The sequence below is a fragment of the Neurospora tetraspora genome, assembly GCF_033439725.1.
Source record: "Neurospora tetraspora strain CBS 560.94 chromosome Unknown B0H65scaffold_6, whole genome shotgun sequence".
Taxonomy (NCBI): Eukaryota; Fungi; Ascomycota; class Sordariomycetes; order Sordariales; family Sordariaceae; genus Neurospora; species Neurospora tetraspora.
This window is the reverse complement of record NW_026944388.1, coordinates 2,676,698-2,693,733: the sequence shown is the minus strand read 5'-3', so window position 1 is coordinate 2,693,733 and position 17,036 is coordinate 2,676,698. Positions and strand designations below refer to the sequence as shown.

Here is a 17,036-nt window from a genome sequence, read left to right as displayed (position 1 = left end):
AGTGATGCACGGTGTAGGTTTTGCAAAAATGGAACAACGACAAAGCCAGTGTTTGTCCAGAAGCGAAGACCGTTACTATCCAAAATGTGATAGCTCATGGTATTGAACATGATGACTTCTCGACCCTCACTGGATTCCCCATGACGAGGGGACGTCGAACCGGATGGATGAAAGTGTCGGACCACGTGCGTCGACAGCTACCGTTGCTCCGTTTGGAGACGCTTATTTCCCGTGTTGACCGTTTGCTTTTACAGGCGGGATGTTGATAACTCGGATGAAGCTCATCAGATGGCAGGTTCCAGTCCATGCTTCGAGCATCTGAGACAACGAAGATGGTTCCTTGCAGGACCATGAGGCCTGTGAACAATAGGGCGCGGTTGACAAATCCATTGTTTAGTGCTGTTCGGATCAAAGGGCGGCATACTTCGGGAACCGACGAGAGCCGCTACAATGGTTTGGTTGTGAATGGAGCCGTCATAATGATCAGAAATGCTGCCGCCTTGTACGACGTGAATCCAAGGTATAAATCCCACGACGTCTCTCTGCCCTCTTCGGTGAATTTCCTGGGTAGCAGTTTTTTCCCCTTTTTCTTTTGCGGTAACGGGTTTTCTCTCTTTCTTATATTCGTTTGTCGCTTTCGAGCTTAGCTTGATGACTCTGGCAGTCAGTCACCCTGAAATTTAACGGTCACCTACTACCAACCGCAGGTCGGACCTAAAAAAAAAAAAAAAATGAAGCACGATAATTCCCTTCAAACACCGGTGGTTGCGCACCCCGAGGGTTTTGGCCAAAGCAGCAGTGCGCAAGAACCCGACTCTCTCACAAGCAACCAAGACAACACCTCCGACGACGACCCAGTGATACCCGAGCAGGACCTCGCCCCCATCAAAGCCCGAGTAAAGGAGTACATCCATCGCCACATCCGGCAATTTCATCACGTCTACCACTCCTCCTCTCCGTCGTCGGGCAATGGCGAAGAAGAGCTGCACCAAACGGTCTGGATGCTCAAGAGAGCTCAGAGAATCAACTCAGACCTTTGGTTCGTGCAACGGTCGCTGACGGATGAAAAGGGAGTGACGAGGACGCAATTGCACACGCAGCTCCTTCCTAAGCTTGATGCGTGCTTGAAGGAGTTGGATACGTTGCATTCGTTGAAGAGAGAGGTTAGTAAGAGGCAGGTTAAGAGGGAGGTTCAGGTTCCGATGAAGAAAGGAAGGAAGGATAGTAAGTCGTCGGCTTGGATATTGATGAGGAGCTTCTTTCCTTTTCATTTTCGTCGCCCGGCTCTTTTGAAGGTACGGCGGTAGAAAGTACCTCTATGGATGGTAAGTCGTTGGAGGGCGCAACCCGGAACTTGTTGGTTTTGAAATTGTATAATTTTTAATCTGGGTACAATTATCTGAAGTTCTGAACAGAAAGCAGTTGTCTGTTGATGTAAACTTTTGGTTGTGACAGGAAGTTTCGATCAGCGTGGCACACAAGGCAAGTCAAGGCAAGGAAGGAGTCTTACACTTGCCTTGCCTTGTTAGGATGAGGCCTTTCTTGACTCGTCTCAACCTGTTACTTCAAGTTGACTTGCCTTGCTTACTTGCCTGAACTGATGAGTCACTGAAATGTACCCTTGATACTACAGTTTGGTATAGAATACGAAGTTTCAGTCGGTTAGATGTAGTTTGAAGCGATACGACGATTGATGCCTGTATTTTCACTCGTATTTATACCTTAGAACGTACGCTGAACGTACCGGATGGGTATGTCTGAGGGAAAAAAAAAAGAGGGTATGCATATATGCAAGTAAACAAGGCAAGTAACCCCCCTTACTTGCCTTGACTTGCGTCAAATTTACCCTTGACTTGCCCTATCAGACCTCTTGCTTGCATTGCCTTGGTATTGCTTGCCTTGTGTTCCACGCTGGTTTGGAACACGAAGTGATGTGTGGTGTGGCAGGTGCTGATGGCTCTTACGCTCTTTCCATAGCGAAAACTAGTATTTCGCCGAGCGATTTCCCGTCGTTGATGCCATAAAGTCATCCAAGGCACAGGTTGTTCTTTCTGCAATTCATCGGCAAACAACGAACTGTCAGGGTGCAAGTTTGGGACAGGAAGACGGGGATCCTATATTTCTTTCAAGCCTCCCTTGCGGCATCAAGACCCTCTTCGTAACTTGAATTCTACCAATGCCCATAAACATTGGGTTATGACATGGATTCCTTGCCGCAATCACACCTCCGACCGCCCAAGCGTTGACCTACCCCTAGTCACCATGCCACAACAAACGGTATGAGACCTCTGATACCCCGAACTCCGAGGGAGAGAAGCTAGCTGACACTTGTCACTTATAGACAATGGAAGCGAAGGTCTTGTCTCCTGAGCACGGCCTGCGGAAGGAACCGACAAACAAAATACCCTCATCACCGACCACGGCTCGTCCAGTTAGCACTGGACCCCCATCACGGCCCGTGACTAAGGTGGAAAAGGCACAGGGGCGTCCAGTCAACACAGACGGGGAAAATTGTGCCCCAAAGAGGCCGAATCGCCGTCGAAACGCCTTTTCAACAGGCACGACTCTCAAGCACGTAGCTCAAAAAGATCCAATTGCCGAGTTCGATCGGATACAAGAAGGCGTCGAGGGCATTAAGAGATACTTTACGCTGCCTACCGTCCTCGAACCAAGCAAAATTTTGGTATCAAGATTGAGAAAGTTTAACAAACGTAGCGATGAAGAGCTCTTCAAGGCGATATGTTTGACCGACTGGGAGATCGAAAGGGAGGTGGACAAGTGCAGGAGCGCGTTTCAAACCGTCCTCAAGGAGATACAATCTGCGCTCAGGAAAGTCGTGGAGGAGTTCTTTCTTGTTCGCGGACCGGTTCTGGGCGAGCCAAATCGGAACCTGATCGTTGTACAGGAGAGCTTCAGGGTGTTGGAGGACTTGAGGGTTACGTTTCCTGAGGCGATGGAGTTTGGGAAGCAAGCAGGACCGGCTGATGGAGGAGGGATCGCGGCTCCGCCGAATTCGAGGGCTGAATCACAACCGCCTCCTCCTCTTCGTACCCAACAAAAGAGGGCTCGGGCGGATAGTGAGGAACCTAAAGATCTTGCTGTGTGCGTCAAGAGGAGGAAGGCCCATGGGATTGAATCACCAAAGAGGGCTCGGGCTGAATTACAAAAGAGGGCTCGTGCGGATAGCGAAGAATCGCAAGATGTTGCAGTTTGTATCGAGAGGGATAAGGTTCGTGAGACTTGTTGGTGATTTTGTTGGTAGAACTTGAATGTCGTTGGGTTGGTTGTTTCGTTTCCCCGGGGTGTTTTCTTGGATTAGCGGATGGTAGGCAAAGTTCGAATTTTTAGAGCGATACTACCCTGGAAAGTAAACACATCGACATGTTTCTCATCAATAAGACACTCCTGGTCTGTGAGTGAAAGGAGAGTAATGGTATATCTCTGGGGAATGTCGTATTCGATGATGGGTAGCAAATTGAACCCTAACTCTTTTAAGACGCCATGGACGACCACAAGTCGGGCGTTCGCCTGTTAAGCGAAAAGGGGCTCCACACTAGGCCTGGAAAAAAAGGGGAATGTCAGTGTCTAACAGAATTGGCTGTAAATAACACCAATTGGAGATAGGGAAGATGGGTAGAGGTGGCACGCTGTGAGCTCATCCTCGAGCAGACTTTGGCCCACTAAGTTCTGGATTGACACCGGCGTTTTGCGTTATGCGTTTTTCGTTTTCCCAAACAACCTGTTGCTGCAGGTGGAAGGCATGCCCCCTTTTGGTCTCAAGCCAATGTCACAGACTCGCTCGAGGCTGAATGTTCTAGCCCCACCTCGTCTCGCTTTCCGTCCCATCCGTTGGAGGTCTTGGCCCCGGCTCACCCTGTCCTGCCCTGTCCTGTGCTGGGTTGCAGTGAGAACGTCGAAACCGGAACACTGCCCTGGAAGGCGAGCGCCTGGGCGGTCCCTATTGGCCAAGCTTCATGTTAGTGGTAGCGCCCACAATACATGGCATTCGCACCACTGGCAGAACACATCACTAACAGTAGCAGCCACCACCACCATCCCAGGCAAATGACAGCCGGAGGCACCTCACTGCAGTGTGCGACTATGCGTGAGGTTTCTCGGTTGACTTCAACTCCGTGCTGGAATCTTGCACTTCCACTTCCTCTTCCTTTGACCAGCTCACTTTCAACAACAACTTGGAAGTTCCGAGTCCCGTTCCTCCTCCTCCTCCCCTCGCTCCTCCCCGCCAGCTATCGAACCAATAAACCGACCACAACCCGCTCAGTCACGGCCACAGCGTTAGGTTCTACTGGATACTCTTGCGATTGACGACCGACACGCCGTCGCGTGAGAGAGACCATCACCATCACCATCACGACTGCTGCTGGCACAGGCTGAAAGGGCAACCAGAGGACAGAGGGCAGGACCTGGGGAGTATAACCATTTGGGGTTCCTTCCACTTGTTGTCTTGAATACCAATACGTCCATCGTTTAAATGGGTGAGTTCTATTTCTGTTTCCATCTGATGTTTCCCGTCTGTCAGCCTCCGTCTCAAGCAAGCACTTTGTTCCCGGCCCCGACCCCCGACTCCGAACCCATACCTCTCTACCCGATCCGGCCCCGTTCGAGTCTATATGTATCCGTGTCTTGCGCGACTTGGGCAAACTCCCGAGTCCTTTGACGAGCGACGGAACGAACAATGGCCAGCATCCTCCCTAGCATGAGTGGGCTTTGGCAGTGGCCGGCTTCTGGCATGAATGAGGCTATACCCAGTCTCCACCAACGAACGGGGCCGCCGGCTCGAGTGTGAGAATCACAGAATGGGGCCACAATGTCGCAAAAAGTCTACGAGAGTGTTACGTCCGGCGAGCGGATCCGGGCGAGTTTAGCCGCTTTTGGTGATTCTGCAACAGTCTCCAGCATGTTGCTTGTCCGCGCCGACGTCTGGAAGCTTCATCACACATCACATTTCTTCCACTTCTCTCCTCCATTCTCCCCTCCTCCATTCAGCTGCCCCGGTCTGCCCGCCAACCAACAATTGTTCTTATCCCGTCGTCTTTCTTTCTTCCTTTCTCCTCCCCGCTCCCCTCGCTCCCCTCCCCTCAACAGCTCCAACCCTTCCATGGCCACAAGGCCCTAACCACCCGCGCTCTTCCGCTTGATCCTATTCTTCCCTTTCCAACATTTGATCATCTTTGTTCGGCCTTTGCGCGCGCAAAACAACATACTCCCCCGCATTGCGCAGCGCCCTTCGGTTGTTGGCCTGACCTTCGCTGACTCGATCGCTCACTTCCAATGTTCGACACAGAAAACCGACATCGCTAAACGTCATCCTTCTTTGCGCAATCTTCGACACTCCTTTGAGGCCAGCCGGTTACTGCAGGAGCTTTCGCAAGTCTCGCGCCCATTCTACACGCCCTCTTTTCGCACACACACACTTCGATCGCGTCGACTTCGAAAGTCTCGCTCGACTCTGCCTAATCCCAAGCAATAATTCTCCAATCACTTCACATACGCAACTGGAGGAGGACATCAGGGTACGTGCCAAATACCTGCCCGAGGTCCCTTAAACACATATGTCATTGACGGGCCCAACAAAGTTTTTCTCGTTTTTTTGGCGGGAAGCTCGTCGGATGACCGATCGCCATGACACCAGCTAACTTGCACAATAGCCGTCTGCCTTGTTTCAGCTTTGCCTCGAGACCCTAGCGCTTCGGTTACATTCTCCAGGCACCTTTCCCGACTAGCTTTTCCCCAACTCGCGACCTCGTCCCTCCCCGACGCTCGGTCACGATCATGCTCAATATGCCCAACATTATGAGCAACCGCAACAGCACCCCCGAGGCTAGCAATGTCTCTTCTCTGAGGCCTCCCTCTTCCCGGGCCATTGGCTCCAACCACGGCCTTCGCGCCTCTGCTGATGTGGCCGCTCTTACCGGCGCCCAGGCCGCCGCAAGCCGAATTCGCCCGTCGTCCGACTTTTACGGCCAGCCGCAGTCCGGCCAGGTGCAGGGCAATGCCGAGCTGGATCCCCAAGACAAGCTTGCCCAGCAGTGGATTGCCGACATTGATCAATATGAGACCACTCTCGAGGAGATGGCCGCCGCTACGCTTGACCAGGACTTCAAGGATGAACTCAGCGCTATTGAACAGTGGTTCCGCGTCCTGAGCGAAGCTGAGCGCACAGCTGCCCTTTATGCTCTGCTTCAGCAGACCACTCAGGTCCAGATCCGTTTCTTCATTCAGGTCCTCCAGCAGATGGGCAAGAACCACCCCATGTCGGGAGTTCTGTCCCCTGCTAACTTTGACAAGGGTTCGTCCAACTTCCCCATTGCTTTACTGTTAAATGTCATGCTGACACCATTTCTTCATTCTCTCTAGATCCCATGTCGAGCCGCTTGAGTGATGCCATGGGCAAGCTGGAAGTTGGATCGGCCCGTAACTCGCTTGCCCGCCCCAGTGGCGGTGCCAACAAGAGACACTCGGGTCTGGATCAGACCACCATCAATACCATGTTCCCGGATGCTGTTGCAGCCATTGCTACGGAGAAGGCCAAATTTACGCAGCAGACAGGCAACCCTCCGCCTTCGAACCGTAACAGCCTGGTTGACAACCGCAACTCCCTCGCTGCCCCCACGGTTTCCGTCCCCAAGGATGACACCAATGGACAAAACCCGGCCTCTCCGTGGGGTCCCAGCGACGCTTCTCGGCCCAAGTCATCTACCGGCCAGACTCCGATGGGCCAGTTTGTGCAACCCCCGCCGTCGGCCGGAGGTTTACGCTCCCCTCGCCCTCCGCAGCTGAGCAGTAACACAAACATTCAGAGCACGACCCTTACTGCGGCTGAGCCGCAGCTGACCGAGCTCCCGCTGCTATCCCCTTACACTTCTAGTGGTAACTGGGCCTCGATGGTCAACACGCCCATGGTTCCAACTTTCGGCCAAACGCAAGGAAACAACGCCGATATGGTAGCCAACGCGACAGCGATGAAGCTAGCCGCACTCTCGACGGTAAACAATCGCTTTGCTTTGGACGACGCGCGCCGCTATCGCCGTGCTCGTTCCAACGACGGAGCACCTGGCCAGCATCCCCTCTCACCGGGCCCTCAGGGCATTCCGAGCACCAATGTGGTCATGATCAACGAGCACGGGCAGGTCTTGAGCCACGACCATGTTTTGGCGCTTCAGCAGCAACAGCAACAGGGTCTGCAACAGGGTCTTGGCGGCTTTGGCGGTCATCGTTCACGCCCCACTTCGCCTGGTATTGCGGTGCCCAACTACGGCCCCGCGCTGCAGTTTACCTCGCCGCAGAACAATGGCTTCCTCAGTGCGTATGATGGTGGCGCGCCCGGCTTGATCAACAATGGACTGGTTCCAATGATGGGTCAATTTAACCTGGGCGGTCACCACACAGAGGGCTATCTTTCGGACCATTCTGAGATCAATCGTGGCCGCTCTCCGCGTGGTCGGAGAGGCAGCTCGAAGCCGCCCGAGGATCCTACCGACCCTACTCTCCTGCAGGATATCCCTAGCTGGCTGCGGAGCCTGCGTCTGCACAAGTACACAGACAACTTGAAGGACATGAAGTGGACGGACTTGATTGAGCTAGACGACAAGCAGCTGGAGGAGCGCGGTGTCAATGCTTTGGGCGCTAGACGCAAGATGCTCAAGGTCTTTGAACAAGTCAAGGGTGAGTCTTGCGATTCCGTATGGACTTGAGAGGATGGAAAGCTAACAGTCTCGTGTGCAGAGGCCAAAAACGATGGGAAAATCTAGCATTAACAGCTGTTACGATAGAGATCCAGGATAGGCACCCATGAACTTAGGGTAGGCGCCTACTGGACTCGCCAACAACAAGGCACCTTAACCAAAGCCTGTCAACAACTACGTAGGGCAGAAGTGTTGGAGTTTGCCGAGACCACGGTCGGGATATAGGATGATGTAGCCGGTTTGAGCTACTCTGGCAAACCGATCTTCTTTTCTTTCTTTCGTTCGTTCTGATTTAATGTCCACAATGCAATAGTTTTGCTACCTATATATGGGGACAGGAGGCAGATCTTGTTGGAGTAGAGCCGAGTTGGTGGGCAGCAATGATTCCCACTCATTTTCACATGGCCTGAGCAAACACGCAAACACATTTGAGGATAACCATGAGCAACCAGGTGAAGATAATACAATACGCGAACGTTGACCAAGTTTTGGTGATGACAGTCGTTGCGATACGGGATTTACGGTAGTGGAAAGCCCAGATCCCAAGCCCGAAGTACATGTAGTGAAGCTAGTGGAGAAGTTTGAACTATTCTACACTGATACATTCTGAGCTTCTCTCAGGTGAAAGGCAATTCTTCGCTCACGATGGTGGTTTGAGGTTGCCAGGAGGTCCATATTAAAGTGGGTCCACAAGATGTGGCCCTGTTTTGATTGGCCGGTACCTCAATTTTCGACTTGTCAATTCGTCTTTCACCACTCCGTCACCTTCACCAGTACATCAGCCTCATCAACCTCCAAATATCAATCTCAACCTGGTATACTGTTTCATCTCAAAAAACTTCCTGGACCAAACCGAAAGTCATTGACGATTCTACGCATACTCATAAGCCACCTTCCGGGAAAGCCCTGCACAATCCGCGTCTTTCAGCACAGGCCTTGTCCACCCTTCGACCTCTTGAAAAACGGGAGCTTAAGACCCGCCAGAATTTTATATCTTTCACTCAACCAACCCGCTCGTTCACACATCGATATCGCGAATATCTGCCATCGAACGTGCAGTCGCCGATGGGGTCTACCAAGCTGGGGACTTTTGGGAACTGAGGAATCGGTCTGCTGTAACAGTCAGGGAATTTGGCGAATTGAGACGTTCTGGGTGAATCAGACCTGAGGCGTCAGGCGATTCCTACCTTGCCACCCTCCTGGGGAATTCAGCATCCCAAACATAAAAGATAATCTTCAACGGATCACATCAGGCAAGGTGCCTATAGCTCAAGATGGACGACAGGATGGATATCGACGACCATTCGCCAGCTCACGATGCTGGCGAAGGACGAACCGGTGTTTATAGTGCCGCATATTTCTACAACCAGTACGACGACGACATACCACTGGACCCTGAGCTGATGGCCGGAGGTGATGATCAAATGCTCGGCCTCGACGACTACGATCTCGACGACGAACAGATGCAGGACGGCTATGTCGACCTCGAGGAGGAATTCCTAGACTCTGATACCGAAGAGATCCGCGCCGAAATCCATAAATTCGAAACCGTCCGCGATGCATGGTTAGCTGAACACCGTGCCGACCTCCCCTCAGCCGCTTACCCAACCCTCCCTGGCGTCTCGAAGTCGATGTCAAAACCGATCAACAACAGCCTCAACGATGGCACCACCCCCGGCATCGCTCCCTCAGCACCAGCACCCAAGCCCTCCAGGCCCCGCCGGAAACTCGGCCCCCGCAAGCCTCCGCGTCCTCCTCCGGAAATCCAAATCCGCATCGCCGCGGCCCGCAAAGCCTTCGACCGCCGCGAGTACCAAGAAGCGATCAACATGGTCAAGGAGATCATCCGGCAGCGTCCCGCCACGCCCCAAGCCTGGAACCTCCTGTCGTTGATCCACGAGGAGCTCGACAACCGCGAAGCGGCAACCATGTGCTTGATCTCAGGCGCCTGGTTGATCCCCAAGGACGCGCGCCACTGGATGAACGTGGCGCTCTACTGTCTGTACGGGGTCGACATGATGGACGAGGCCGATCCGCGCCGGAAGCTGGCGCTGGAACGGGCGGTCATGTGCTACTCGCAGGCGTTGCAGGCGGATAAGCAGAACGTGGAGGCGCGCACGGGCAAAGCTGATGCGCTGATGCAGCTGGGCCAGAGCCATCTGGCGCTGGCGCAGTATTTGAGAGCGCTGAAGGTGCAGCCGTTGAATATTCGAACCGTAAGAAACCTCGCGGAGGCGGCGCTGGATGGGAGGGATCCGAGGAAGAATGCGGAGGCGGCCAAGGCGGCGTATAGGCATATTATTGAGTATCTGTGGAGCCAGGGTGATGAGGTGTATGAGGCCATGGAGGGCGGGTTTGAGTGGAGTGATTTGAGAATTTACCTCGAGTTCTTTACCATTTTGGAGCAGTGGGAGCAAGGCGCGGCGGAGCTGAGGAGGGTTGCGAGGTGGAAGTTGGGCCGCAGGGCCGAGGAGTTTTGGGATCGCTGGCCGGGCGAGGATAGGGAGTGGGATGAAGATGAGGAGAGGAGGGAGTTGTGTGAGGATTATGAGCCGGGACGGTTCTCGCCGATGCAGTACGGACGGGCGCTGCCGGTGGATCTGAGGGCTAGGTTGCATGTGTTTAGGATGAAGATGGGCGATATGTACGAGGCGGAGAGGCACCTGACATCGTTGGATCCGACGGCGGAAACGGCGGTTGAAGACTTTTACGACTTCCCCGATTGTTTGAAGGATATTGGTAATGCCCTGCTGGACAACGAATCCCCGGCCAAGGCGTTGCAGTACTTCGAGTTGTACGAAAAGATTGCCGATCAGGCCGGCGATATCTCGATGGATGCCGACATCCTCGTTAGTCTCGGTCGGTGTCACATGGCTTTGGGCAATAAGTCGGCCGCCGAAGAGCGCTTCATCGCCGCCATCGAAGATGATGATGATAACATTGAGGCTCGCGTGTGCCTCGCCAACATGTACGAGCACGTGGCGGACCCGGAAGGTCGCGAAGAAGCTTTCCTTTTGGTCAGAGATGCTATGAACCTCGAGGCCAACCAGTACACCCTTGACCAGGAAGGGAATCTGGTCCCCAAGAGAAAGCGTCGCAGAGCTACCGGTCCCAGAAAGCCGCGCAAGCCGAGAGACCCCAACAAGCCGAGAGACCCTAACAACCCGAAGAAGTATGTCCCGCGCCGTCTCATCAACGCGGAGAAGCGCAAACAGTTGGATCTTGAACGCACTAGGGAGGCGACCAAGAACTACGAAATTGTGCAGGAGCTGCAAGAGCGGGCTTTCCACAGCGACGACCCTGAAGCCATTCAGAACTGGACACGTGCCGCCAGGGACCTCGTCGAAGACTTCCGCTCCTACAAGGAATTCTACCCCTGGGACAAGTACGTCAAGTATCTGGGCCTTGGTGGTACCGGTGGCGGTGGTGCTGCCATTCCGTCTAGGAACTTGAAGCTGGCAGCCATGGCCGAGCGTCTCCGGCAAGGCCTCAACCCCGAGAACGGCGATGGCGCTGACAACATCCCCGCTACCTCGAAGGTCCGCGTCCTCAACTTCCCTTCTTCTCATCGCGGCATCCTCTTCTCCGCCTGGCTCGACATCTTCCTTTCTCTCGCCTTCGCCCTGGTCAGACAAAACCAACACCGCGAGGCCTACGTCGTCTGCCACGCCGCCCGCGACTCCATAGTCTGGACTGCCACGGATTCGACATACCTCATCCACGTCGCCTGGGCATCCTGCGCCGTGTACGCCGGCGACGAAGAAACCTGCGTGGCCATCGCCCGCTACTTCATGCGCGACTACCTCCCCGGTACCGACTCGTACCGGATGTTCGCCGCCATGTGTCGCACCTGCCAAACACCCGTGAGCTGGTACACCTCGGGCCCAGCGCAAAAGTTCATTCTCCGGCAGATCAAGACGATGGATGCCCTTGTTATGCGCCAGAACGGCCAGGACGAGTTTCCCCCGCCGGCATCACAAAGATCACCTTCCAAGTCGCAGCAACAGCAGCAGTCACCCATCAAATCCCAATCCCGCGGGAGTGACCTCGTCGCACCACCACCCACTGATTCCGAGCAATCAACCAACGACACCACCACCACCAACCCCCAATACCCACCCCCAGGCGACATAACCCTCGACGTAGCCCTCCTAACAATCTACGGCCACATCCTCTTCACCACAACCTCCTACTCGTACGCGCTCTCCTACTTTGCGCGCGCCGCCTCATTGGACCCGGACAATCCCCTAATCAACCTCTCCATCGGCCTCGCCTACGTGCACTACGCCCTGAAAAGACAAGCCACCAACCGCCAGTACCTGCTTACGCAAGGGTTCGCTTTCCTGTTCAGGTACTACCACAATCGTACCGAGGAAGATCCGACGGTTACGGTGGGACAGAAGATGGAGGCCCATTTTAATATGGGGAGGGCGTATAGTTTGATTGGACTTGGGAATCTTGCGGGAGGGTTTTATGGACGGGTGTTGGAGGAGGCGGAGAGGGTTAGAGATAAGAAAGGGGAGGGGATGATGGATGGGGAGGGGGATGAAGGGAAGAAGAGGAGTAAATGGGAGGAGACACTGGTGGTGGAGGCGGCGTATAATGTGAGGTGTATGTGTTTTTTGTTGGGAGATGTGAAGGGGGCGAAGGCGGTGGCGGAGAGGTGGTTGGTTTTGGAGTGATGGGTTTGGAACATTGATGGGAAAAAAGTGCAAAGGGTGGTGTTTGTCTAGCTCATTCCTTGCTCACTCCCTCTGGATTGCTCATTCGACAACTAGCTGCGAATACAACCACCCACATGTACGGTTCGTTCCTTCCTTTTATTTTGCCTCCCGGCCGTTCTACAACGTCCGTTTTGGGAAGGAGCTAACCATAATCCGACAGAGACGAAGTATTCCTTCCTTAGGAAGGACCAAACACAATGAGATGCTGTCGAGTGTTCCTTCCTTTGGGAAGGATGGAAAAATCTGTTGTTGTTGCTGCTGTTGGCGCTGCTGGATCTTTTACCTTCCTTCTTGGTTACTCTCAGCTTTGAAAGCAACTATGGTCGCGACAACGAGAGCAAAGGCGGCTACAGCCATGAGCAGCTACGACGACGACCCCTCAGAGGCCACCTTCCATGACGACCCGTCAGACATTAGCGACGATGACGACCCGTTAGACATGGACATCAACGACGATGACGACCTGTCGGACATGGACATTAGCGACGATGACGACTTGTCGGATATGGATATCAGCGACGATGACGACTTGTCGGATATGGATATCAGCGACGATGACGACTTGTCGGATATGGATATCAGCGACGATGACGACCTGTTAGATATTAGCGACGATGACGACGAAGTGGAAACAGATACTAGCCCCGAGTCACATACCAGCCCAAAGTCACATACCAGCCCCGAGTCACTGTATATTTTTAATGCATACGGCGCCTATTGTACCATTGCTGCTGGCCGCAAATTGCAAATCGCCCAAGCGTTGCCTTCTGTACAAACACTGGTTGAAACCATGTTGAGCCTAGAATTGCAATGGGCACCCGGGCTTTGCTCATTACTTAACGCCCCCAATCCTCCTAATCTGAACACACAGCCCCCTCCAGCTCCCACCACGCCTGGCTCCCACGCCGCCCCTGCTCCTGCCGCTGGCTCTGCCCCTCCTGCTGCCGGCCCTGGCCCCTCCGATGTTGTCTCTGTCGCGGACGATGACGAGCCCGAGCCCAGCCCCTCTGATCGCAAGGGCAAGGGCAAGAGCACGAAGAAGGAGGAGGAGAACAAGCATCGCGGTGTCCTTCCTTCGATTCGCGCCAATGCCCTTACATCCTTACCGGAGTTCTCCTCCCACGACAACTATGCTTGGGCAGTTTACCTTTTGATCCTCCAATGCGACGGACAATTACCCTTAGTTTATGTTGGTTCGGGCACAAACAGGGCAATAGGCGTACACGACAGGTTCAACGACTACAGCCAAGGGAAGATGCTTTCGAAATATACCGCCGCGGCCATTGCGAAGGGTTATACAATTACCCACAGAAAAACATTGGTGAAGAAACCATGTCCATTCCCAGCTCGTCTCCACAACCCAGCTCGCGCCCTCTTCCATATCTTAGAGACTGCCATAACATTCAGCCTCTATGCTTACAAAGACCGAAGCATCGTCAATCCTACAATGACAAACACCCAGTGGGCTTCGTCCATCCTATACGGGGGATTATGTTCCCATTTGGTTTGGAACGAAGGTTTTAAACTACCTATAGTGTATTCGTCTGGCCTCACAGGAGCCGAACTTGAAGCCTCCATACGTCTTACAGAGGAACGTGCTAGGGAAGCCAAAGTCCAATATCGGAAAGAGAGGTGGGCGGCATACACCGATGAACAGAAGGCGGAAATAAACGCCAAACGAAGAGAACATCGCCAAAACCTTAAGGAAACCGACCCAGCAGGGTATACAGCTTTTCTCGCGAAAGAGAAAGCATCTCAGCTTGATGCTCAAGGTTGGAGGGAGAGAAGGGCTAGGATTAAGCAAGACCCAGTCAAATATAAAGTATATAAGGAGAAAGAAGAAGCCAGGTATCGGAAGCGGCGGCTTCAAATGTTTATACAACATAAGGCCAAGATGGCCAAGGTTAGGGCGGATCCTGTAATACACGACGAGTACAAGGCGAGGGTACGTAGGGAGTACAAGGCCAGGATGGACAAGCTCAAAGAGGATCCCCTAGCACTCGCCGCACACAAGGCAAAGCAGGCTGAGAACAATAAGAGATATAGTCAGAAGAAGAAGAAGATGGAGGTCAAGGAGGATCCCCTAGCACTCGCCGCACACAAGGCAAAGAAGGCTGAGTACAATAAGAGATATAGGCAGAAGAAGAAGATGGAGGTCGGGAAGGCCGTCGAGGCGTTACACTAGACCGTTCAAGAAGAGATTCAGGAGGTGGACGAAGCCGCGTGGAGGTGGAGAACATGGTTATGCCGGCAAAGAACTGATCGATGAAGACGATAGTGATGGGGAGGACATGGAGGTTTATCTGAAAGAGCATGGTTACACTTTTGAAGGAGAGATTACCGAGGAGGACGAGGAATCAGTTTATGACCTTGAGGAGGTCCCTAATACTACTGCATCTACTTACTCGTCGGTCCCTGTGGAGGACGACCCGCGCCGAACCTGCTGGGGGAAGTGAACAGCGGTGGCGGAAGCTTAATTTTACTTCCGATGATAACTATTCTAGGAGGTGTTTGTATGTTTGTTCCCCTATTGTTCCTCAAGATTGCTCATTTGTCTTCAATCACTTTCTGCCACTGCAGTCTTGAACGTCATTTTGCATGTTTGTTTGCTTTATGAATGAAATAGCGGATTAATGTTTCAATTCTCTTCTTATGAAACGTTGGAATAAAATTGCCTTGGATGGAAATGAGCTCTCATTTCGAGTTTTATGCCTCAATATGACCAAGTCGAAAAGGAGTCTGTGATCCGCTGAGGTGAGCCAGGTTGAAGCCTGTTGCTCCTCATGTGAAGTGCCTGAAGATAGAGTAGTTTCACGGCGCCTACCGCTCTCACTCAACATCACTTTAGACAGAGAACTTCTCGGCAGGCACCCGGTGACGAATCTAAGACAAATATCATCTTCATAGATCTCCTATCAAGGAACAGAACGTCTAGCACCCAAAAGTCAGACGGATAGCCACATTGCATATTCAAGCCCCCCCCCAAGCGCCATCAGCCAGCCGCTCGCTCTGGCTCGTCCAGACCCGAAGACTTTTGTGAACCACCAGGGGAGCGAGCGTGTTACCCAAAGAATCCCCGCTTTCTTTGCCCATATTTTCAGGTTTTACAAATATTCGATATGGCAGGGCACTTGGAAGAAAAGACAGGGTCTCGGACTGAGCCGCCGCCTTTGGTGACAATGCCCGAAGGTCAAGGAAGGGGTGTCAGGTTGCACAAGACCTGTCCCGGAGAGGTTACGCGATGGGCTTGACACGCCTAGTACCCGAGCCGAGGGATAGGAAGGGGAGTGGGGAGTGATTTACAAGAAACGGGAGGGAAGGGAGGCAAGGAGGAATATTTACCGAAGACTTGGAAGAACAGCCAGTCGGGGCATTATCCATGTGTACATTAGTGAGTCGTTGGGTTTATATAGCAAGTTATGCCGAGGTCATGTTCATGGCGTTTATCTGCCATGGCGCCAACTTACTGTCATTTGACTGTTGGGATTAATCACTTGATCTGATTTTTTGGAGCTGAGGTTGGTAGGGTTTGACCTGATGGAAAATATTTTTCAACCAACTTCAGCCGCAGTGATGTCACTTGAATCCCAACAGCAGGAGGGTTACCCGATAGGGCAGGGCGCGAGTTACCTCTGTGGTCAATGAGACGGAATGTCCCTGGATTCGACCCCAACAGAAGATGTTCCTGATTATGCCTTGTTGGGTGTCAGTGTGCCTGAATCGAGGGAGCGGGGCAGAGGCAAGTAAGACGGCAGAGAAGCGGGATGGCCCAGCAGGGACGAATAACCTCGAGAAGATTCAAAGCCACGTCACGGGCTTGTCTGCAAGATACAGCTGGTGAAAAGGCAGACCGGCCTTACCAACAGCCCGTGATTCGGGTCCAGGCCTTTGATCACTGCGTCAATGGCATGTTGATCATCAATATTGAAGCTGCCGGCCGTGCTGGATTTTGCAGTTCCTGATTCCTCACCGGACGGGAGACAGCGCCGGAAAAGGCATTTGGACTTGGATATTGCAGTATTGCAGCGAGGGCTCTTTGCCCAGACCACGTCATCAGGTGCCAAATAGACATGAGGAATCTTGATGGGGCGAATTGAAGAGGATGACAAGAGATATCCGATAGCTGACGAAGCAGGATTGAGTTTGTCCTGCCGGTGGCCGCACATCGGACTTTTTCTTGTAGCTTAAGCCCTCCTATACCTTCCGGATATCCAACAGTCAACACCGCCACTGTCCGTTCCAGACTCGGCAGCGGACAGAGAGGAAGTTGATGGGTGGTCGGAACGGGCGGAGGAGGACCGCGGCTCCGATGAGGGAGGGGAAACTCGGGTAGGGTGCCCAATCGAGGAGAAAACAAGCAGTTGCACTGCCGTCCGATGAAGAGTTTGCGAGGTCTGAAACCAGTCGTCGGACTCGGAGGTGGTGGTGACCGTGGTGGTGGGGGATCGTGTCGATCTGGTGTCCAAGAAGGGTAAGCAAGCAGACGGATGGGCATCACCACGCATGGAGGCGTTCGTTTTCCCGTTGGAAACCATCAGGTGGTGATAGTGAAATGAAAAAAATAGGAGTTGTGATGTCTAAAAGTGGTTTTGACTCTGGATGTTGA

General features: G+C 53.1%; 4 protein-coding genes across 4 annotated transcripts; all 4 read left to right on the top strand.

The window, feature by feature from the left end:
- Positions 1–731: 731 nt before the first annotated feature.
- On the top strand, positions 732–3,250 carry B0H65DRAFT_551136 (uncharacterized protein; the record flags this gene model as incomplete). Its single annotated transcript, XM_062829786.1, has 3 exons — positions 732–1,224; positions 2,258–2,277; positions 2,342–3,250. The coding sequence occupies 3 exons, from the start codon at positions 732–734 to the stop codon at positions 3,248–3,250; spliced, it is 1,422 nt and encodes a 473-aa protein (XP_062679647.1).
- Positions 3,251–5,793: 2,543 nt separating this feature from the next.
- Positions 5,794–7,715, top strand: B0H65DRAFT_430261 (protein VTS1; the record flags this gene model as incomplete). Its single annotated transcript, XM_062824870.1, has 2 exons — positions 5,794–6,310; positions 6,379–7,715. The coding sequence occupies 2 exons, from the start codon at positions 5,794–5,796 to the stop codon at positions 7,713–7,715; spliced, it is 1,854 nt and encodes a 617-aa protein (XP_062679646.1).
- A 1,265-nt stretch (positions 7,716–8,980) lies between these two features.
- B0H65DRAFT_431326 (uncharacterized protein) lies at positions 8,981–12,388 on the top strand (the record flags this gene model as incomplete). The annotated part of the gene is made up of 1 exon (XM_062824939.1): positions 8,981–12,388. The coding sequence occupies one exon, from the start codon at positions 8,981–8,983 to the stop codon at positions 12,386–12,388; it is 3,408 nt and encodes a 1,135-aa protein (XP_062679645.1).
- Positions 12,269–14,958, top strand: B0H65DRAFT_267817 (uncharacterized protein). Its single transcript, XM_062822710.1, has 2 exons — positions 12,269–12,506; positions 12,591–14,958. Exons 1-2 carry the CDS (start codon positions 12,405–12,407, stop codon positions 14,613–14,615), a joined length of 2,127 nt encoding a protein of 708 aa, XP_062679644.1. The 5' UTR covers positions 12,269–12,404; the 3' UTR covers positions 14,616–14,958.
- Positions 14,959–17,036: the final 2,078 nt, after the last annotated feature.

What these genes read in the sequence shown, in the direction of transcription:
- B0H65DRAFT_267817 (XM_062822710.1), top strand. Translation starts at nt 12,405, where the DNA reads ATGGGAAAAAAGTGCAAAGGGTGGTGTTTGTCTAGCTCATTCCTTGCT. An exon ending in GCGAATACAACCACCCACAT is followed by an intron (nt 12,507 to 12,590) that starts GTACGGTTCGTT and finishes ATAATCCGACAG; the next exon opens with AGACGAAGTATTCCTTCCTT.